The sequence below is a fragment of the Ictalurus punctatus genome, chromosome 13 (genome assembly GCF_001660625.3).
Source record: "Ictalurus punctatus breed USDA103 chromosome 13, Coco_2.0, whole genome shotgun sequence".
Classification (NCBI taxonomy): domain Eukaryota; kingdom Metazoa; phylum Chordata; class Actinopteri; order Siluriformes; family Ictaluridae; genus Ictalurus; species Ictalurus punctatus.
The window spans coordinates 10,747,533-10,770,794 of NC_030428.2; the positions used below are offsets into that span (position 1 = coordinate 10,747,533).

The 23,262-nt window shown below is 39.5% G+C and overlaps 1 protein-coding gene across 9 annotated transcripts in view; it reads right to left on the reverse strand.

Moving 5' to 3' along the window:
- myocd (myocardin) overlaps nucleotides 1-23,262 on the reverse strand; it is a 100,501-nt gene that overhangs the window by 30,806 nt on the left and 46,433 nt on the right. For all 9 annotated transcript variants that reach the window (XM_053684872.1, XM_053684870.1, XM_053684871.1 and 6 more), the window contains exon 3: nucleotides 5,310-5,740. In XM_053684872.1, the coding sequence (XP_053540847.1) occupies nucleotides 5,310-5,691 (382 nt within the window). In that variant the 5' untranslated portion in view covers nucleotides 5,692-5,740. The remainder of the gene's footprint in view (nucleotides 1-5,309; nucleotides 5,741-23,262) is intronic.

Sequence of the window (23,262 nt, forward strand, 5' to 3'; positions counted from 1 at the left end):
GAACCTATTTCAACTGTGAATTCCTAATAGGTGAACAGCTCCTTGGCCATGGAAATGAATATTTCGAAGCTGACCACAAAATCACCTATCAATGTTCAGTCAACTGAACATATGCCATATGTGCTGCAACAAAAGTAATGATGTCTTATTTATGCTTTTGAGCTCATAACTTTGTAATTTTAAATAACATTCTACTATAATATAGCCCAATATGAGACCAATTATAATGTTCCCAGGAGGCAGCAGAAATGTGGCCTTCAACATTTTTCACTCACTTTTAAAATTCAGTGTTTGTTTTTTTCCCTCTTCATCTCATTTCATTCCCCAATGTTCTGGGCCATAAATACCTATTTATATTTACGGACATGGGGGTTAGGTACGAAAAGCCTGAATACACGATCCATCAACTAATCCTCATTACCAACTCCCTTCAAAAATCAAATCAAATGTTGGATGTACATGTAAGTAATTTCATGGATGAACTGGAACTGCAGAACAACAGCAAGCATAATACATTACTGCACATTCCACCTGTTCCTTAATGAGACAACCCTGGACCTGAGATTTTGTTTTGATTTTGTTCTGCTGATTGTATCAGCAGTGTGCTTTGGCAAAGTATCACTACTTTTTTTTTTCTTTTTTTCATAGCTGATAAATGATGCGAGACTTTTTGGAGTAAACACGGCAGTTTTGGACTATAAACTGAATTCAATGTAAGAGCCTGTGCATATATCAGGTATCAACTCCAAACATTTATAAATGTTATCATAAATGAGATCAAAAGAACCACACTAGGATTTTCACCCGTGGTTAAACAATGTCATTTGCCGGCTCAAATGCAAAGGTAAAAAGATCCTGTCTTCCTAACAGTTAGTTTAAATTTATACCAATGACTTTATCCCTCGACTCAATTTCAACAGCCTGTATCACAGTTGCTCCATTCAGTCTCTTCATGTAGTTTTGTTTTTCCATAAGCCAGGAGATCAAGTGATCCTTTTTTTTTTCCCCCTGCCTGCCTCACTGAACAATTTCAAACACATGGGTGTAATCTCTCACCCACAGTTACCAAAAAACCAGCATGGACTTCACACGAAAGAAGCCCAGAGCTGAATCTGCCTTTGCCAGGCTGTAAAGGGTTCTTATGGCAGGTGTTGGTCTGAATGAAAGAGCCAAAAATTGTTTTGTCAGTGCCTCCCTCTTAGCACTATTTCACTTTCACGATAGGATCAGGTAACAATTTCGTTTGCATGAAATGGCTATAAAACAAAGGGAAAAGCTAAATATATTAGTTCCATGTGGAAGCCTTATCACTGTTAGAACATAAATATTCAAGATCTTTGAGGTCTGCCCAGCTGTACTGACTGCATGCTCATTGTTGAACATTGCTGCATAATGGAATGACTCAAATTCAGTCATTTTCCAAAGCAGTGTTCACAATCTCGCAGAGCACCACTGCCTCCAACCATAAAAACCTCAAAATAGACCAATCATATGGACAAACGTTTGTGGACACCTGACCATCACACCCATATCTATTCTTGAACATCCTGTTCCAAAACCATGGGCATTAATATGGAGTTGGTTTCCCCTTTTCTGTTATAATAACCTCCACTCTTCTAGGAAGGCTTTCCACTAGATTTTGTAAAGCGGCTATTGGGATTTGTGCTACAATGGCATTTTAGAAGGAAAGTTCTCATATCGGGCAAGAAGGAATAGTGCGGAGTTGGAGTTCCAGTTCATCCCAATGGTGTTCGGTGGGGTTGAGGTCAGGGCTCTGTGCAGGAGACTCGATTTCTTCCAGTCCAGCCTTGGAAAACCATATCTACATGGAGCTCACTTTGTGCACAGGGGCACTGCCATGCTGGAACAGGTTTGAACCTCTTCATTCCAGTGAAAGGAAATCTTAATGCGACAACATTCAAAGACATTCTATACAATTGTGTGCTTCCAACTGTGTGGCAATAGTTTACGGAATGCCCACGTATGGGTGTGACGGTCAAGTGTCCACAGACGTTTTTCCACTTTTTAATGTAGGTGATGGGCAGCAAAGTTTCTACATCAGATGAAATCATATATTAAAGCATGATGTTCTCATCCAGAGCAGCGAAAGTGCCCTCATTATATTGTATATTCTGATTATTAAATTGGAAACGGACTAAATGAAGCGGACACCCTTGAGGAAACCAAAAATCTTTTCCTTACTTTGTTTTACAGTAGCTTGACAACAGGTTATCCCACTGACAATGGAGCTAACAAAAGTGAGCTCTGCTGGTCAGAAATCCATTTTGAAAAACTGTAGCACATCCAAAGACAGGGGCACTTAGTTCTGATCTGAAACACATGTTCGCTGTGCAACGAACTGAATCAGAATCTGAACAGAACTGAACTCAGATGAAAGGTCTTAAGATGTATGCAATTAAAATAAGTCTAAAATATGTCAAGGGCAGGTGCCTATGTTGTAGCAAAATAAGGCTGTTCTTCTATGGTCTGCTGATATGTCATACAAACACAGGCATGAGTGAATGAGAGCATCCGAGGCCTCTGTTGTGTGAATGATGCCATCATGTGGACTCTTTAAACACATCAGGCCACCAACACATTTCACGTCACAATTATTGTATCACTTCTACATCACAACAAACAGTAATTTACTTTGATGCAGTAGGTTGTGTATGGATTGTCATAGGATAAGCCTGTTGAGATCACTTCTATCACAGAGCTGTTGAATTCTCGATTCTGATTGGTCAGAAGGAGTTGATTTCCTTTCTATAACAGCAGCTTGGACAGTAGTTCTGTCTGTAAGGCAAATAACAGATTTGTATTAATGCATTCATTCGCATATATGATCACGTCTAGAGTAGCAGAATGTATGGCCGATGCTCTACGTTGTGTAATTATGTAATTGTCGACGTGGTGTTTTCTGTGTGGAGACATTTATTTAGAATTTTATGGAAGGAGTCTCCAGTGCCAGTAAAGCTGTCAGAGGTGAAGCTGTTCCTTTAAGTTTTCCAACATCTTTTTGAGGAACATCTTCAGGACGAACGCTCTGTGGTTTCTCAGTAACATGACAAACTGCATTTATTTATTATAACTTTATTAGTGGCTGGTGGGAGGATGACTGTTCGTTAGCTTTTATATTGCAAGTAACAGGAAAAAAAAAATCACAGATGTTAACATCACAGGCTTATAAGGATGGTCATGAGTCCCTGGGCCAAGACCAAGAGCTAAAGACTGGTATGATCAGGTTAACGCATGGCCACAAACAAGGCAAAAGAGATGCAAGAAATTAAGGGCTTTATATCGAAACACTGCCTTTTTATGGTGAGTAAGACACCGCCTTCATGATATACCTTCCATTCTACCAAAAATACTTGCAGATATTCTTTAGAGTGACCAGTTATGATGCCTTATACTTACATAATCTTATTCATTTCCACCATATAATACTATTCCAGAGGGAATTTGAGTTCTTAGGCCAGTATGATGAGGGCCAAGCCACTTTACACTTTGCACAATACGAGAAAAGAAGTTCCTTCAATTACCAGACAGTTTACATAACATTAACCACCGAGACTGTGACCGCAAGGGCCTTATCTTCAATTTACGTTTAGGCTTTAGAGTTTTGGCAACAGCACAAAACTACATGGTCAAAGACTTGAGCTATTAGGCTCATTTGCAGAGATAAAAATAATACTACCCATACCCCCCCCCAAAAAAAAAAAAAAAAAAAACCTGAATGAAAAGAACATTGAAGCTCGTATTCATTCTTCTCCCCAGTTCCTTTCACCCAAGCACCACCCATGACATCATGGAAAACTGAGGCGGCTTTTAAAGTGAAGTGGGAAACGCTGTATTTCTCTCACCGTTAGGTTGAGAGTTGAGAGATCCATCATTCTAAAAATACAGTTTGCATCGCTGGATTCCATAAATACCTTCAACCCCTAAAAACCTTGTGATTTGAATGGCATTTAGGCGGGTGTGATTAGACTCTAAAGTCAAGAAGAAGGAGATTTTAGCATGGATTACCCATCAGATGGTTCTAATAAAATGTTTTTTTTTTTTTTTTTTTTTTTTTTCTGGCTTAGGGAGTAACTTGGCAAACAACATGTTGCATACTCACCTATTTACCTGGAATGTATGTTTAAGTGCTTTAAGTAGAACATTTGTTGTTTAGGATGCTTGAAAAAATGATTCACTGAATTTGAATCAACTGCATCCAAAGTAAAGCTCACAGTCATGTCTCCTGGGAACACTACTATAGTCGTGTTAGTGAAGGAAAAGTATTTCCTGTATTCACTCTTCCACATGTGTAAATACAGCTTTAATAAGCTTCCAGTATTCTGAAGTAAACTATTAAACTCTAAGTAATGTTAGTAGCTCTTGATAACTCCCACCAGACTTCCACCAAAGGAATTCAATCCCTTCCTCCAATTCAAAGCCATTCATCCAAACCTCACTCCAAAACCCTTCTGTAAATCCCATCCCTAAAGACATGCTCGCACACAATGAACTGGTAAGAAAAGATGGAAAACAGCAGCAGTGTGTTTGTTCCATGCAAGCAGTTAGACACATAATTCCAGATCAAGAACCTTAGCAATCCTCAACACTGATTGTAGAATTAGTTCAGTGTGCTACTGCTTGGTTGGAAAAGTCATCCAAGCAAACATCCAAGCAAACCAATTACAGTACAAGTGTTGTTAGATACTTCTGTAGCTAACATAACTACAACTACAGTAGGCCTTGCTAAAGTACAACAGCACAACCACCACATCATGTACATTCAAATATTTAATACATACACTCTCAGAAATAAAGGTACCAAACAAAACTTTTCCTTGTTGCTGGGATGGTACCATCAAGGGTACAGCTTTTGTACCGTTAGCATATACGTTTATACCTTTAAAAATAATTCAGGACCACTGATGTACCTTTAAAGTTTTTCTCTCAATGCCAATTAAAGGTGCACCCAGGTACAACATGCATTACTAAATGTACCCTTGACAGTACTACTCCAGCAACAAGGAAAAGTACTGTTTGGTACCCTTATATCTGTAATTTTAGACAATTATATATATCAGTAGAAGTACTTTCAGAGAGCTTAAAATATTTAAGTTGAAGTTACTTTTTTCAGTTCATAACAAACTGATTTTAACAGATTAAACTTTCTTTGGCGCCACCAAAACCACACAGCTAATGTGTGATTGTTGGTTACTTACAGCACCTACTGTACGATATTTATTTCTTATTGCTGAATGCTAGTTGGATTAGCCTTTATTCAATTTGTTGGGAGATCGAGCACCTCTACTCACCATTGTTGTTTTGTAGTTGGCCCGATGCTTTTGACGAGACCTGTCTGTTGGTGTTGCACATGTTTCTTGAGCCCTTCTCAGCACTGGTTTTGGGATTCACCATGTTCTTGGAGCCCCTCTCAGCATTAGTGTTACAGTTGCCCAAGTACCTGGAACCCCTTTGAGCATTGCTGTTTGACTTTCCTGTGATCCTAGAGCCCTGATTGGTGCTGTTGGGGTTGCGTGTATTCCTGGAGCCCTGTTCCACACTGGTGTTGCAGTTGGCAATGTTCCTGGAGCTGCTATCAGAATTGGTACTGGGGTTTCCCATGTTCCTGGAGCCCGGCTCAGTGCTGGTACGGCTCTGTCCGAGCCTCTGCTCAGTGCTCTTCACTGCATTCATTGCCTCAGTCGCACTCCTCTTCCCTTCAGATCACCCACAGTTTGTCCTCCTGCCAAAACACACTTGTCAGGATACACCAGCCATGTTTAGCATAGTTGCAATGGTAGCAGTGTGTCATTTTACATTTGCTTGATGACAGCACGACAGTAAACCAAGCGTAATATATTTCCACTGAATAAACATTCAGTCGATGTCAGATTATGGCTAAACCAGTTCTTGGTCTTTAAGCTGTATGTGGACCTTCACTTTCAACCAGGTTGGAAAATATGGCTCAGCTATGGGGGAGCTCTCTGTTGATTTTTTATTAAACTCTACTTAAGCCGGAAGACATTTAGCAGCAACTAGAGTGGCTCTGTTTATTTATGAAGCATAAGCTGACTTAAAGTCCACAAACGTATCACCCTACTAGCGCACCAGCCAACTTATTAATTTACAGACCTTGCTAAGGCCTCGTCTTCTGGATAGCACTATGCGCACACACAACCACACACACACTTGCTCAGGATTCAGTAGCTTTAAGAGCCCCCACAATGTGTCCCAGTGAAAAACGAGGCCTTCACTCTCTCTTCCACAAGCCAAGACCTCTGCATGTATAGTACATCATCTACAGAAACAAACCGCACGAGGCACTACAAACATACATCTCTGTTTTCTTTAATAAGTTATGTTTTGGAAGCCACTTACTGTACATGACTGAAAAACATTCATTCACCCAGAAAATGTCATGGCTTGTAAAAATATTCATGTTATCAAAGCCTTGCTTCAAATTTATGGCACATTTGGGAAGCTAAATAACCTTGCTATTGTAGTAGATGAAGACACTGATGAATAATGGATCTATTAGACACTAACGAGTACAGTATGTAATTTAAATAAAAGCATACAATCACAAAACAGCAATCTGACACCATCCAGTATGTTATACAAGGAAATTACAATACATTCCATATTTTTGGAGGATATTACTACACTTTAAATCTTTAAATCTTCATCTGATTGAATACACTTATATTAGGATACAACGCTGCGCCTTGGAGTTATGTTGTATCTGACAACCTCTATAAGGTTGGGTCTTTGAGCAAGGCCCTTAACCTTCTCTGCTCCAGGGGCGCTGTATCATGGCTGACCCTGCGCTCTGACCCCAACGTCCTGACATGCTGGGATACGCGAAGAAAAGAATTTCACTGTGCTGTAATGTATACGTGATCAATAAAGACTCATTATCATTAAGGTGAAGGCAAAAACCTTATAAAGCTATACTTTTGTGTAAAAACCTCACATTTATCACACAAAAAAAGTCCAAAGTCTCAAAACTATTCTTAATTCAAGTTGCTGACAAATTTACCATTACCAAATTATCCGCGGATCATAGACAATTAATAAAGCATGCAGTAAAAATGCAGTGAGCTAATTTCTCACCACAGAAAACAGAATCAGATCGGATGACAAACCTCGTCTTTTTGTTTCTGGAGCAAGGTCTTTTAATGAGGTCTTAACTGATGGGCAGGACTTAAAAAAAAACCCTTTCTCAGATGGAATCCTGGCAATTTATATTCTAGTGACAAATCAGGATGCAGGATTTGTGGATTAAGCGTGCCAGATGTATGCCAAAGCATAGAAAACGTAGGAGGATCTGCGGCCGAGAGACGATGGCATTCGGATTACTCCAGCGAGACTAGCGTCTTCAAAGTCTGAGATAACATCTTCGACTATGTGATATGCACTCGTGCTCATAATTTGAGAGTTAAGGACGGAATGGCTCAATGGAATTCATGAGCATCGGTTAAGCTTATTACAGTATCCATAATGTCATCACTGTAAATTCTGCATACTGTCGTTCGAGAAAGCGCAGATCTTAACGTCTAACTTGTGGGTTCTACAAGGCAGTTTTATAAAAAGGGCAACTGATTTAATCACACTTCAACTTTCCAGGGTGGTCTACTCCAGAACGGAATAGTAAAAAGTAATTAGGTTTACAACAAAGCCGCTCCAAACGGCCGTTGTCAGCAGGAGACCGCTTTCATTGATAAATTATTTTGGGGCAGCCGCATGTGCCGTGTTTTCTTTCCTTCTGTCAGTTTTAATCATCTTCCCTTTCTCTCACTTTGCACATTTTTTTCCCCTCTTGCTGACCACCAATTGAGTTGAGCCAGGGCCAAATTTATGGGAGGTTTTCATTGCTTTCCTTATTTATGTTGGGATTATTCCAGAACTTCCAGGATGACTTTAACACGGAATTAACACCGGGAACTTTTCAATTATTATTATTATTATTATATAACAATCCTGAACTGATGTACGGCTACAGTACAACATCTTAAATGGTTATAGTTCATATGAAAAGATTCCCCATGCCATGTCTTAAACTTAAAGGACATTTCACCTGAAGTTAAAACAAGCATAGTTCAAAATGGCACATTTTATGGCCTGTGTAAAGATCAAATGTCCCAGGAAACAAAGGAACAAGTTGAACTGAGCTTGATGGGAGGTGATAATCAAACGGAATGTAAGCATAAAATTTTGGTGGGTGACGTCTTTAACAAATGAGGTGCGAATGCTCTAATCAGAAGTTTTATGAGCAGCAGAGGTGAAACGTGAAAGCACGGCTGTGATGGTTTGTGTGATAAGTTCCAAACTTCATGCATCAGAAGTGACGGTGTTTTAGCATCTACCTCACAGTAAATAGACCCCCGCATGACAAAAAGGTGCCGGCACGAAAAAACAGCGCACATCACAGGACAAGCTGTTATTAAATGACATTTTTTTAAAATAGGATTTGGCAAGATTTAAAGCTTTTGCCATTCTATAATAAACAATAGCATGGCTATATTGAAAATATTTACTTAATTCTCTAAAGTGACTTATGGCAACATTGGCTACTAAACAGAATGTCATGAGTGTTATGGCGTCAGGTGCCATAGACTGTATAAATATTCCCTGTACACTTGTTTATAGGAAAACCCCATCTGGTTTTGGCTAGCAGAGGCAGACATACCGGTGACCCCAGGTTTTTCTAATGGAAAATATAACACAAGTGTTTGCTAAGCTGGGGCTAAGCTGAGAGAACTACAGCAGTCAACTGTCAAGTGACAGACAAGACAATGTTGTAAAAGACTACAGGCTCCAGATTCAAAAGTCAGGTTTATTTTTTCATGCCTAGTAAATAGCATGTTAACATCTGAAATGCAATTTGGGGGAAATAAAATACCTTCTGGTTTTGTTTGTTTTTTGGTTGTTTTGTTTTTTTTTAGCATGGTTTAAGTGGACATTTCCTGATTTCCTTGGCTGAATCCATGATTGGGGAGCTATTTAAAAACTAACAAACAAACTTTATTTCTTAAATCATCCTGCAACACTGACTCTAAGATTACATACAAGTAAACTTTCAAAACCCATCTCAGGCCCCAATATGTTATGTTACTGCTAACAGGCTGCGTTTTGGTCTTAAATGAATAACAGGACTGAGTTAGCAGTCAGAATTAGCAATACAGAAATTGTGGATAAGTAGCATCCATGCTAATGGCATGATGATATTAACAGCGGTCTAATGATTGACATTTTATAATTTACTTTCAATCTACAATTGGGTAACAGCTTAAAAGTCAAGGTCACAAATATAATTGGAGATGAAGTAAAAAAAAAGAAAGAGAATGTGCTTCTCGTCTTCTCATGATCTTCAGGAAATGTGGATGATGCACTTCCTGTTGAACAGGTAACTTGTGGAATCTTACAAATATTTCCATCCATCCATTCATTTTATGTACCTCTTATCCTACACAGGGTTGCAGGGGAGACTGGACCTATCCCAGGGAACTCTGGGCACAAGGCAGGGGACACCCTAGATGGGGTGCCAATCCAACGCTGGGCACATTCACACACCCATTTACACAATATGGACAATTTGGAAATGCCAATCAGCCATACAACGCATGTCTTTGGACTTGTGGAGGAAACTGGAGTAGCTAGAGGAAACCCCCGAAGCACAGGCAGAACATGCAAACAACGTGCACACAAGGCGGCGGCAGGATTCGTACCCCCAACCCCAAAGGTGTGTGGAAAATGTGCCCCCTCACAAATATTTCACAGGATTGAATGTGTTTAGGTACCAGGGTTGAGTGAATGTGAATTTGAATTTTCCCTGACCTATAAAGGATGACTCATGGACAAGGATGTTTCAAGATTGTTATTTTAAATGAATTTACACATTAATGCAAAATAATACGTATTTGACTGATTTTCTTTTCAATGTAAAGTATAGGTATAGTAAGCAAAATGCAAGATTCATTATAATAACATGTACATATGTTGTTTTTGAAGGACACTTTGCCTATGCTTAAAATCTCATTTACCTTTATTCCACATACATATTTGTAAATGTCATATAAGTGGGACCCCAATCATGGAATCACCCATATGACAGACAGATTCAGTATAATTAATTCCTATCTGCAGACTTTCCATTTTCAGCATTAGCAATACCACTGGTATTCCAAACTATAGCATATCTGTCATACTTCTAACCTGCTGAACCACACACATACACCAGGCCTACACTTAATGAAGTGGTGCAGCAATGCTATTCTTGTGGTTATGTTAAATGATGCTTTTTGTGCCATTTACCTTATTTATTACTAATATGATTTAGTCTGCGAAGCTTCTAGCAGCCATGTGTGATGAACGCAGACAGATTAAAGCTGTGACTCGGGGAAGATTTACTATGTAAACTGATGTCTAATTGTTGGTTGGTTAAACTTCTAAACAAAAACAGAAAAGGGGGGAGGGGAGTTTATGTTCATGAGTTTGTTTAATAACTTCTGACTGTGGTTTGATTCGGGACTTATGGCTTTTTGTTTAATCACACTTTCAAAGTTTCGGTGCACACTGAAAAAGGATAAGGCACGCTTCATTTCATGACATTCTAAAACCTAAACCAAACCAAACCATCAAGAAACGAATCAGTCATCAATGCAAGCACCATTTTTACCAAAATTTAAGTAATTGCACCAAGCAGTACATTTGACATTTTTATGCTTTAAAATTTCCTTTACTTTTTCCTAACACATTAAATAACACCCTGATCTTAGGTTTAATATTTTGTGAATCTACTCTAATCAGTAACTACACCAAATCAAACCAGTCATATTCCCATTCCAAGTGAACTGATCCGACTGAAAGTATCATAAATCGCTAAGCATTTGAGTTTTCTTGTCTGCTTGACGTCATACAGACATTATGGTATTCTTTAGCCAACACACATTTAAAAACACAGCTGAACTACTTGTGCAGGATGAAAATATTTAACACTATTTAATAATCAGCACCCACATCCTTTAGAAAGAGAGTCACTGAACTCGGACACTTAATCATCTCTTGGGCGGAAAGAAAGGAAGAAATTCCAAGTCTCCTTGTGCTTATGTTCAACAGAAAAATAGCTTAAATTCCCAAGAGTAAAAACATGACACTTGTCTGAAGAAGAGATGCCAAGAAAGATTAGGATATTAGCTGAAAGGAGAATCAGTGAGTTTCTTGCAGCTCACCAGATGTAGCCTAACAGTGATGCCAAAGAACAGGAGTATAAACCCATCAGTCCAACACCAAAATCATTAAAAAGACATCAAGTGTGAAGGCTCAGTGCTATAGTCAGTACATAGATATTAAGTTTGTGATGCAATCAGGGGTGGCCGGTTTAATTGGCTAGCGGGACTGTCTTTTAAAGATAAAAACACATCAATATTAGGTTTCACTTTTTGGTGTCAGATTATTTGCTGTTAACAAATGTATTAAGGCAGGTTGTTTTTGGATTTTTGTGGAACGAGGCAGTTCAGTGCCACCAATGGACATCAGAAAAATGCACAGAAAGGTATAAAGAATTGAGCCTGGGGCTTATTTCTCGCTAGCCCAGATTGTCAATTCATATAGAGTGAAATGCTCCCTAGATTTGATCTCCATTTGAGGATATTTTTCAGACCACTTGACTGGTATGTCCGTACAGTGATTGAGAAGGTGTAATGAACATGAAAGTGGATTATTCACTCTTTAATGCCTCTGGAGAAGAAATTAAAAGTAGACTGAATCAGACATTAACAAATCAAAGTACAAATTACACAAAAGGACAGATGACAGAATTGTAGGATTTGTGCATTTTTGTTGTTGTTTGTTTGACTGAAAATATTACAACTTTTCTGTTTACCCTGTTCAGGATTTAAAGGAAACAGTTCAAAGTTAGTTAAAACCACAAATACAGCGGCCTATCTGCCTTGTATGTATGTGTGTGTGTTATAGTTTGCACCACATCATTCTTATTACATCATCAATGAGACCTTGTAACATAATGTGCTACTCAACTTGAATAGTTTCATTACCAAGCTATTCAGAGATTTTAGCCTTCCTATCTAATATCACCACCATTCATCACTTTATGCAATGGTATGATGTCAAAGAGTGACTCATTAAGCGTGAAAGACTTCCAGTTCAACCTATCAAACTATCAGTTGCTTGTATAAATAGCTATGAGGACACCAAGGTCCGGACTTCAGTAGTTTTGGAAGGTTTTGGATTTTTTTTTTTGGCACATATACTGTTTACAGCGTAAAAAACTTTCAGGAAATAAGCTGCTGCTTGTATGTTTTGGTTATGTATTCACTAGAAAAGTTCATATGCATTCTCTCTTATTAATCACTGTATGTAAAACGTTTTTTCCTGGAATATAATCTTTGATTTATTGAACAGTATCTCAATTCAATACATTATTCATAAAATTCAATAACTGGATGACGTAAACGATTAATTAAGGGTTAGATCTTTACTGTATTGTTCTTTAATATTTTTTTTAAAGATATATATATATATTTTTTGAAAATAAAACAATTCACCTTGCATCGTTTGAGAAAATTGCAAGGTGAAATAAAGAACATACGATGTAAGAACTAGTCTTCAATTCCAAGGTTGATAATAAGCTATGTTTCAATTAGTAGACAAAGTAAATGGTTTATACTGTATAGATTCAGCATTTTTTTGCATCAGAAATATAAAAGCAACCCTCAGAAAAAGCTTTAAGATATTGTGAACTTGCCTATTTTCTGAATTTCCTATTATTCAACTCTGTCAAATCATATGGGGCGGCTGTGGCTCAGGTTGTAGCGGGTTGTACACTAATCGTTGGGTTGGCGGTTCGATTCCCGGCCCACATGACTCCACATACCGAAGTGTCCTTGGGCAAGACACTGAACAAGGCAAGTTAGCACCTTGCATGGCAGCTCTGCTACCATTGGTGTGTGAGTGTGTGTGTGAATGGGTGAATGAGACACAGTGTAAAGTGCTTTGGATAAAAGCGCTATATAAGTGCACCATTTACCATTTAAATATCAGACTGGAGGGGCGCACGGTGGCTTAATGGTTAGCACATTTGCCTCACACGTCCGGGGTTCGACTCCCGCCGGGGCCATGTGTGTGCGGAGTTTGCATGTTCTCCCCGTGCTGCGGGGGTTTCCTCCGGGTACTCCGGTTTCCTCCCCCATTCCAAAGACATGCATGGTAGGCTGATTGACGTGTCTGTAGTGTATGAATGGGTGTGGGAGTGTGTATGTGATTGTGCCCTGCGATGGACTGGCACCCAGGTGTACCGCGCCTTGTGCCCGATGCTTCCTGGGATAGGCTCCAGGTTCCCCTGAAAAGGAGTAAGCTGTAGAAGATGGATGGATGGATGAATGGATGGATGTGTGGAATGAAAGCGCATGGAAGAATGTAATGATATCACAATGGGGATTAAAAATCAGCGATGGATGTGCACATTCGATATCGGGATATATTAACCATGACATTTCTGCGATGTGGATCCTGGTTACAGCACTGCTTGTATCATGTTGAATTTATTTACTTATGAGGAAAACAAAAGAAGATGGAAATTGCTGCGTAGTAGTATGCAGGCATTTAACAGGATTCTGAGTTCATTCACAAACTGTGTATTCGCTTATTCGAGTAAGCCAGGAAACCAATGAGAGTAATGTTACTAGTAGTACTTCCACTTGCTTGAAACTTTTACAAGGTTTATAAAGCAGTTTTGTACACTTTATCAGTGAAATCAATTCCACATAACTGAAATGCATGGCTGAGAGCGTTTACATGTGTGTCCATTTCAATCCTGAGGAAACTCTCTACATACAGTAAGTAGTGGGAATAATGCAAGTGCTCCCAAAAAAAAAAAAACAACAACACTGGGAGGCGTGTTCTGTTCTTCTCGCTGTGTGGTGAGATCTACATGAGTTAGTCCTTCTGACCATGGCCTCTGCAACCTTGCGCAGCACACCGTGTATTGAACTCTTTCGCATTCGTCTTTGCAGATTTCAAACTATGAGGACGTTAACTCTTTAGGAGCACATCTCAGAGCTCAGGTTTTGCGTGCAGTACGCCATTTCCAGGGCTTACTTTTAATGAAGCGCTGTGTAGCATCAATACAGTGTGTCTCGATTTGTTTTGATTCGTCCAATAAGGAATGCACATGTCACGCTCGGGTGCACTGATCCTCCGCTACTTTGTCCTGTTTTAACCTCGGGTGGCACAGGCTTCGTCACAGGCTGCCTCGGAGTGTCCACCAATCATCCTGGTACACTACAGGTCCCACTCCATCGCCATGAATAATACCGTGTGTTTAACTTGGAAAATAAAAGAGAAGCCGTGTAATCTAAATACATAAGGTAATATAAATACAAAGAAACCATATAATCTCCAGTGAGGCTGGCAAGAAACATGCGAGTGTGTGTTGTGTGTGTGCGTATGTGCATGACATTTTTGTTGAAGCTCCCTGGTTCGGCTCTAGCTCTCCGGGCTGGCACAGGCAGTGTTTAAAAAGCTCCCGGAAAGTTTATAGTGGGTGTACTTCTCCTCAGGTTTGTGTGACAACCTTTAACGCACCATACCCGTCACAAGCAAAACACAGGGGACCTCCCTGGAATCTTTCGCATGAATTTCCATTCATGCGTTTCCACATTTTGCTAAAGCTTCTTTTTAACCTTACAGGTATTCGTCAATTGGTTTGCAAATCGGTTTAATCTTACGTGAGTATACCTTGTACATTAATACATTAGAGAAAAAGAAATTCCATTTTCACCAACTGTTAGGCGACAGCAGCTACTCTATTACAAATACTGGGAGCAGAATAATCGACAGGTAGTTAAATAGTAAATGTAAAAAATGAGAAATTTGTATAAGTGTCTTCTCTTCTCACAGGAAGTGCACAGTTTGCCTCTATCTCAGAGTCGGCCTGAGTTGGAGCAGGATTTGACAGAGCACACCTGCAGAGGCTTGGACAAATCTAAACACCTGCCTAAAACATTTAGGCCATTCAAGATTATTATTATTATTATTTTTTTTAACATGGAAGACCTGATTTTTTAAATTTATTTTCTTTTAGTTTTTTTTTTTTTTTTTTTTTTTTTTTAAGTTTTGCTTGACTTAGAGATCCTTTAGAGATAGGACATGTTAGTGTTTTCTTCTTTCATTCATTTTCAGTAACTGCTGTATCCTGGTCAAGGTGGTGGTGAATCCAGGGTCTATCCTAGGAACACTGGGCATGAAGCAGGAATGCACTCTGTCTAATACACCAGTCCATCTCAGGGCACCATGCACACACATACAGTGGCGCTCGAAAGTTTGTCAACCCTTTAGACTTTACTAAATCTGCATGAATACGATCTAAAACATCATCATCCGATTTTCACACAAGTCCTAAACGTAAACAAAGAGAACCCAATTAAATCATCCAACCTCAGCCTGATGAGCATCAACAACTTTTTTTCTGAGGTCCTCGGAAATCTCCTTTGTTCGTGGCGTGATACAATTCCCACACGCATGTGTTGTGAAGATCAGACTCAGATAGATCCCTGTTCTTTAAATAAAACAGGGCACCCGCTCTCACCTGGTTGCCACCTGACTCTAATTTCACCTTCAATTTAAACTGCACCACACCATCATGTCACATGATCACCTGCACCTGAACTTCATTCATGTTAACGAGCACTTACAATTATTTATAGCCACAGTTTGCGCTACGTTAGTAGTCTTAAGTTTTTCTTTCTTTGCTATTGTCAATGTTGCTGTGCTTAAGGTCGTTGCTTTATGTTTAGTCTTTGCTTTAGTGTTCTACTGCTGATTCATAGTTCACTTGTTTTGTATTTGGTTGTTAATTAAATTAAATCTGCACGTGCATCCATCTCAACCTTGAAATCGTGACCGAACGTAAGACAACCAATGTAGTGCAAACTGTGGCTATAAATAACTGTAAGTGCTCGTTAACATGAATGAAGTTCAGGTGCCGGTGATCATGTGACATGATGGTGTGGTGCAGTGGCTACTGGGAACTGCAGTCCAGAGTACCTTCTCTGATGTTACCTGACAGGATGCCCCTATGTGTAAATGTACAATGGTGCTTGAAAGTTTGTGAATCCTTTAGCATTTTTGATATTTCTGCCTAATAAATATGGATTAAAACATCATCAGATACAAATCCTAAAAGTAGATTTAAAAAAAAACCCATTTAAACGAATGAGATGAGTTCCTTCTCTGATGTTATATGACACATCAACTGGGAGGTGGGAGGAAAGCAGAGAACCTGAAGGAAACCCATACAGAAACAGAGATTGCTGTATTACAGTTGATTGCGAACCAAAAACAAGGGCCAGTTATTTGCTGTTTACGTAACTATAAAATGGAGTTGGAAATGCATTCGTGCATAATGGCTTTAGTACTACACTCTAGTTTCATGGCCTTTATAAAGAAATAACTCTTCTTAAATGCTATTGTAGCTGAAAGGTTGTGGAGGAAGCCGATTTCCTTATGTTTACTTGATTGCATTAGCTTTGGCTTATTTGCAATAGGAGCTCAAGGAGGGAGTTACTCAGTAAATTTGGACAGCCTCATCATGACTGTTAGCCTGTTGAACTGACCTTTTCTTTAAGATAATATTTTATCCTCTTTGTAAGACAATTATAAATATTACACTACAAAGCGCTGTAAGTGTGTGACTCATGGACGTCCACTGTCTGTGAGTCACCGAGCCCTCAGACTCCATCTCTGACTGATGAAGTAATCTACCTTCACTTCTAATGTACTTGAATAAGCAGAGTGGAATGGCTTTAGGAAACAGCAGCAGTGTGATCGTAATGACAAGTGGCACCAAGAACATTCCCAGCTTATTCCTGTCTTTAAAGGCTCAATTCGTCTGTGTATCTGCCTCCAACCCTTCCAGCATGACCTCAGCTCTAAACCGATTACTACAATACAGTGTCGCTCTAGTAAAGTGACTGTAACAGGCCCTGAGCTTAAATAACCTAAGTACAAAAATCCTTCCTGTCAATCAGTTCATTCATTAGACAGATTTCTGGAGGGATTTGGACATGTAGAAAGAAAAGTTTGAAATAGTTTCTGCATGAAAAGAAACCACTGCCTGAGCATTTAATGTTCTTGAATAGTAATTTACCAACAGACAAAACAATCAGCGGGCACGTTTGCCTCGCATCTCTGGGGATGGGGGTTTGAATCCCGCCTCCGCCTTGTGTGCATGGAGTTTGCACGTTCTCAAGGTTTCCTCCCCCAGTCCAAAGACCTGCCCTGTACAGTAGGCTGATTGGCGTTTCTAAATTGACCATACTGTGTGGATGTGTGTTTGCGATTTTGCCCAGCGATGGGCAGGGTCCCCATCCAGGGTGTCCCACAGAGTTCCCTGGGATAGGCTTCCGGCTCTGCCGCAACCCTGTATAGAATAAGCAGTATGGACAATGGATGGATGGACAAACCTATCAGCGAATTTGCTGTAAAATCTAGAAAAATAAGCAGGAAAAAGAAAAAAAAAATCTAACTGAATGTATTGGGAACCTATGTTTGACACACATTAAAACGGTTAATTAAAGCTTTCTATTAGAGAGTAGTACTTGGCTGCATTCTCTGTGTCTGTGTGTGTATGAATGTGTGCGCACATGCCTGGGTGTGATTAAGTTGTATACACAAACACTTTCCATGAGCAAGGTAATTAGCCAGATGAAGCATGAGTGAGAAACAGCACGCTTCAGATGACCTTTCACAACCAGTGAAAATGGAAAAGCACAGGCAATGCAGTGATGCACAGCAGTGCATTCCAACAGACAAACATTTATATGACACAATACAGGAGTGCATTTCTGAAGACTTTAGCTAGGCCTCTGACGAGGACCATGACTGGAAACATCAGCGAAATTTCACTATCGGCTTCCTCGTGTAAATATCAATAGCTGGCGTGAACGATCGTGAACTGAAGAACAAAGACGCCGCTGACCTTTGAAGAGTCTTGAATCCTGTCGTCCTTGTCAGTTCTGGAGTCTGCTGCAACGTTTGTCTTGTACAGGCTTATCTCAGAATAGGATTCACTGGAAGTTGTGTTTGCTTATAACACCCCACTCCAACACAAATACACACACACTCACACACATAACATATACTGTGCGTATGTGGCTGTCTGGGAAAACCCTTCGCATTGTCAAAATGTGATATTTTGTACCGTATATAGAGGTCGGAAAACTACTGACTATCCTGAACTGAAATGTATTTCTCTTTTGCATGCATCTCAATCACAAGTGAAATTCCATCCATCCATTTTCCATACCACTTATCCTACACAGGGTTGTGTGGGAGCCTGGAGCCTATCCCAGGGAACTGGAGGCACAAGACAGGGGACACCCTGGACGGTGTGCCAACCCATCGCAGGGCACAATCCCACACACACTCTATACACTCATTCACACACTACGGACAATTTGGAAATTCCGATCAACGCCTACAATGCATGGATTTGAACTAGGGGAGGAAGCCAGAATACTGGAGGAAACCCCCGAGGCACAGGGAGAACATGTTGCACCACTTATCGCTACATTTATACCATATATGGAAAAACATCGCTTCCACTTTTTAAAGAATTATACGTTTACAATGGAAAATGAATTCTAACTTTGATTATCAGCATCCTCCACATCAGTCTCAATCTCATCAAGTCAGTTAAAAGAAAAACACAAGCTCTTATGTCACTGCTTACATCCGGTAAACGCTGAGTAATTCAGTCCGGTTTTGTACTAAATTTGTTTTCATTTCATTTAATTCTTTTTATTAGGGTATTTAAACGTTTTTCTTTTTTTTAAACTTTATTGTAACTCTGCTTCGATAATGTGATGGTGCAGAAGCATCACAGACAATGTCTACGTTTACATGGACCGCAGTAATCTAATCATGGACCTTATTCTGAATAAGACAATATTGTGATGAAGGTGTTTACATGAGTCGCTTTTCGAATACTCCTTTCATGTTCAGGTTTTACATGTTATAGAACATAGATGGATTAACGTCACACGTCATTACGTCCCCGCACCACGCCGTCCGACTCCCTCCAGAATTCCACGCATCGACATACAGTTCGTCTTCGTTATGGAACCGTATACAGTTTTGGGTGTTTTTATTTTTAATTTTACGAAAGCTTCAAGTGCAGTTAATTATTTGTCATGCTATACGAGGAAATAAACGATTGCTTAAAGCCGTGGGCTACGTCCGAAAGCGCGTACTTACCTACTATATAGTAGCCAAAATACGTGTATTTCACCTACTATATACATGCATTTCACCTACTATATAGCAGGTAAGTACGCGGTTTGGGACGCAGCGGTGTTCTCCTGTTTGCCGTCAAACGGTCGAGCGCTGCCGTGTGTGATCGTGTCCTGTCGCAAAATGCGGTGAAAAATCCCACACGACGTTAATAATGTGATTAAGGTGTGTACATGTCTGTAATACACGTCGATAATGCGACCAAAACAGGAATACTCCACACGTCTTAATAAGATTTGTGTTTACTTCGAGTATGACCTTAAGGTCATATTAAGGTCGGATTAAGGTAATCAATAATCGCTGTTTACATGCTAGTTTCTTAATCAGATTATCGGGTTAATATCGGATTATTGTTGTCCATGTAAACGTACTGAGTTTGACAGTCTGTATGGCACATGGCTATTCAACAGCTAGAACAAATCGTGACATTCACTCTGTGAGGAAATCGCACTTAGCTAGCAAGGTTCTAAGGGCTTTACGGGCAGGACTAGGTTTATATGGGGAGGTAGGGTAATATATAGTAATAACTACCAGAGCTTCTGTGTGATTTTAATACCCTGTGCGACCTGGTTGTGTCGGTTATTTTTCCGGACTGCACGTTCCCGCGCCAGTGTAGATTACAGCGTCTTTTACCTACTGTAAAACGACCTGTAAAAATAACCCCAGGTTAAACTAATCCCATGCAAATGCACTGTCTGTATTTTTTTAGGTCGTCGGTTCGTTCTCAATATTTACGTCCAATCTCAAAACGCCACTTTGACAGAGGGACATATATTTAGACAAACTTCCAGAAAAATCTCCTCCCCAATGGAATGATTATGTACCATTTGTTCAAACAGCATCTGAGAATGTCGTTTTCCCCAAAGTTTCAGCTGTCGTCCAGTTGTTTTGCTTCGTCAGTGCCGTGTTGTATTATCAAACGCTGAGGTGCAGCAACATGTTATGTATGACACACAGGGCTGCTGTGATGGATCGTCAGCATCGCGGTAACTTCTGCAGAGATCTCTTATCCCGTGCAAATTGACGACAAATTGCACAGACGTCCCTAGTAAGAATTACTTCACAGCCATATGTCCTGAAAACTAATCCCGTCGGAATAGGGCTCTAGACAACTTTAGGCAAGCAGAATGCATTTATCTCTGCGTTTGTTAAAATGGCTCCATATACAACATGATATTTTTAGGCAGACCTCAACGCAAGTTTAGATCAATCCATGGCTGTAATCTCAATAACCACAAAGAAATGAAATAATTTTTTTAGTTTTGAAAAAATAAGCACTTTACTAGACAAGGTCCTGACAAGGTAGGTTACCCCTATTTGTTCATGTTTTCCTGTAGAGTCAGGACAATATTGGTCCTGATAAGTCACAAAACACAAATGTACACACACACACACACACACACACACACACAAACACACACACACTTGTCTTACTTAACTTGTGAGGACTTCTTATTCACATAATTATTAATTATTTATTTCATTTAATATCATTATTTATTCATTATTTATTCAATATCATTATTTATTCATTATGCGGAATAAAAAGCTGCACTTTTTGGCTGGCCACCAAAAGGTCCCCATAAGGCTAAAACTGTCAAAAATTCCTATCATAGTGGGGAAAGTTGGTCCACACCAACTATTGTCTATTGTCTATCTTAATTTGGTTTTATTCTATTTGACTTTTCTTTACTCTGTTCAGCACTTTGATCAGCTTCACTGTGTTAAATGTGCTTTATAAATAAAATTTACTTACTTACCAAGGTATAAAAACATGTCCCACGGCACACACTTTCAACTCTGACACGCATATCTGCATTTGTTTAGAACATGTCAACATTGTACACATGAAATTACTCAACCAAATCACTCCGTTTGACAATTCGATTTTTCATAAAAGTCTACAAGGGAATCTTTCTGTTAGCTGTTAAATATTCTTCTTTCATTATATTCCTCATTTTCACTGATTGTTGGTGGAATGTTTTGCTTGTGTGCTGATAGACTTCGCTGAACTCTGAAGGGTCATGATAATTCGAGTATGTTGTTTCAAGTGTATCGTACTAACAGAACGGAGCAGAGTCCTTCTTTCCAAGGGATTTACAAATGTAAATTTAGAAAAGCCTAAATACCTCAGTACTAATATGGTCAGTTTGTGTTTGTCTAATTGGCAAAAGGCTGTGATTAGTAAACAGTAAAAAATGTGGCATTCCACTGAAGAACTGGCAACTCCGAGGTCACCGTCATCGTATTTTGTTGAACACTGTTTTAAAGTGCCTTTAGACCGAGATTATTCTGCAGTTTTGAGAGCAAGCAGGCTAGTTCCACACTAACACTCGTGAAAGTCCGCTTCCTTATAAGCATAAAGCCTTATAGATTTCCGTCTTCCTCTACACTTATCGTTTCAGCTGAGTCAAACAAACAGAGAACACAGAGTCCATGAGTGACCCAGGAACACAACTTAGATTGTATTTTGTGGATGTGTGGAGTTACAGATCCACAGGCGCAATAAAGAATGGCTGTCGCACACGTTTAACCTTCTCTGTGTGGAAATAGAAGAACATTCTGACGTGTGTAGAGTCATCTTATCTGTCCTGGTCTTCTTGCGTGATTTGTGCTCAACCTCCAACACAAGCAAAGCTCTCGCCAGTGGAATTCGGTCAGACTTGGAGCCACTGGGGATTTAGCACCCTAGAACCCTTCACAGCTTGGAGAAGCTGGAGTTCTGCATGTCAGATTGAGGACAAAGTGCTCTGAAAAACAACAAACACAGCGGGGCTTTTGGCAAACATAGCGCTCTGACTAGCATGCGCCTGGTTTAGTGTGGTAAAGCTAAGAACTTTAGCTGTGGTTAAATTATTTACCATATAATGCACTCTTTGTGGTGCAGACATTTTGTAATGTTGTCAGTGGACCATCATATGCCCTGGACAGGTCACTGCTGTAGCAAATCCAGTGTAAAAGTACAAAAGTACTATAATGCTTAGGGATTTCCTTCATCTTATAATTTATTTGATGATATTGGCAGGGTTGCCAGGTGTGTGGTTTATCTGCTGCTGTGGGTTAATATTTTCTGTCTGTGGGTTGGGGGTTTGATGCTTTTTTTTTTTTTGGGGGGGGGGGGGGGGGGGGGTAGATCATTATATATTAAAACATATACCATTTTAACCAAAATAATTTTATCATGCCCAGATGTTATATGAAACTGAAAACAAAATCATCATAACACACACATTGCAATTGAAATTCCCTTCAATATATATCCCTAAACTTGTCAAAGAATTGGTCTCACAGAACAATTCAGGACATATTTATGGAAACTGTAATATATAATGTAACTATTAAAAGCTGTGTATAGTCACACCTGAATAAATGAGAAACATAATGAGTGCAGATGCTTCCAGAAAGGTGTACGGTCTTGATACAATCAACATTTTACCATGCTCTGTGGCATGTAGTAAAATACCGAGCAGGCCCAGCTGACCTCAATTTTGGATCAAGATGGCACGAGGAAAAGATTTAAGAGATTTCGAAAGAGGGTTCATTATTGGGGCATGAGCTTCGATCATTAAAAAAAAAAAATGTTTTACCTGGTGAGTATTTAAATAGGGAATGCTAAAATGGGGTTTAAATAGGAAGCGTGACTGTTGTTCAGGAGACAGTGCCAATGTAGGGCATAATCAGACAGTCAGCAAGAACACCACTAGTTCTAGCAGTGTATAAAAGTATATAAAACTAACAATTGAAAAGAAATAAAAAGTCATAAATTGCCTTTAGGTTTAAATCACCTTAAATTGTCTTAGGTACAGGTTTAAGCATTTGGGATCTTGAAGATGTTTTGGCTCCCTCGGGGTGTCCCAAATGTCTCTATCCACAGGGGGTTATGTCTGCCAGCACCGTGTCGGTTGTGCCTTCATCAGTGGATGTTGGTGGACGTCCACTTCTTGATCAGTCCAC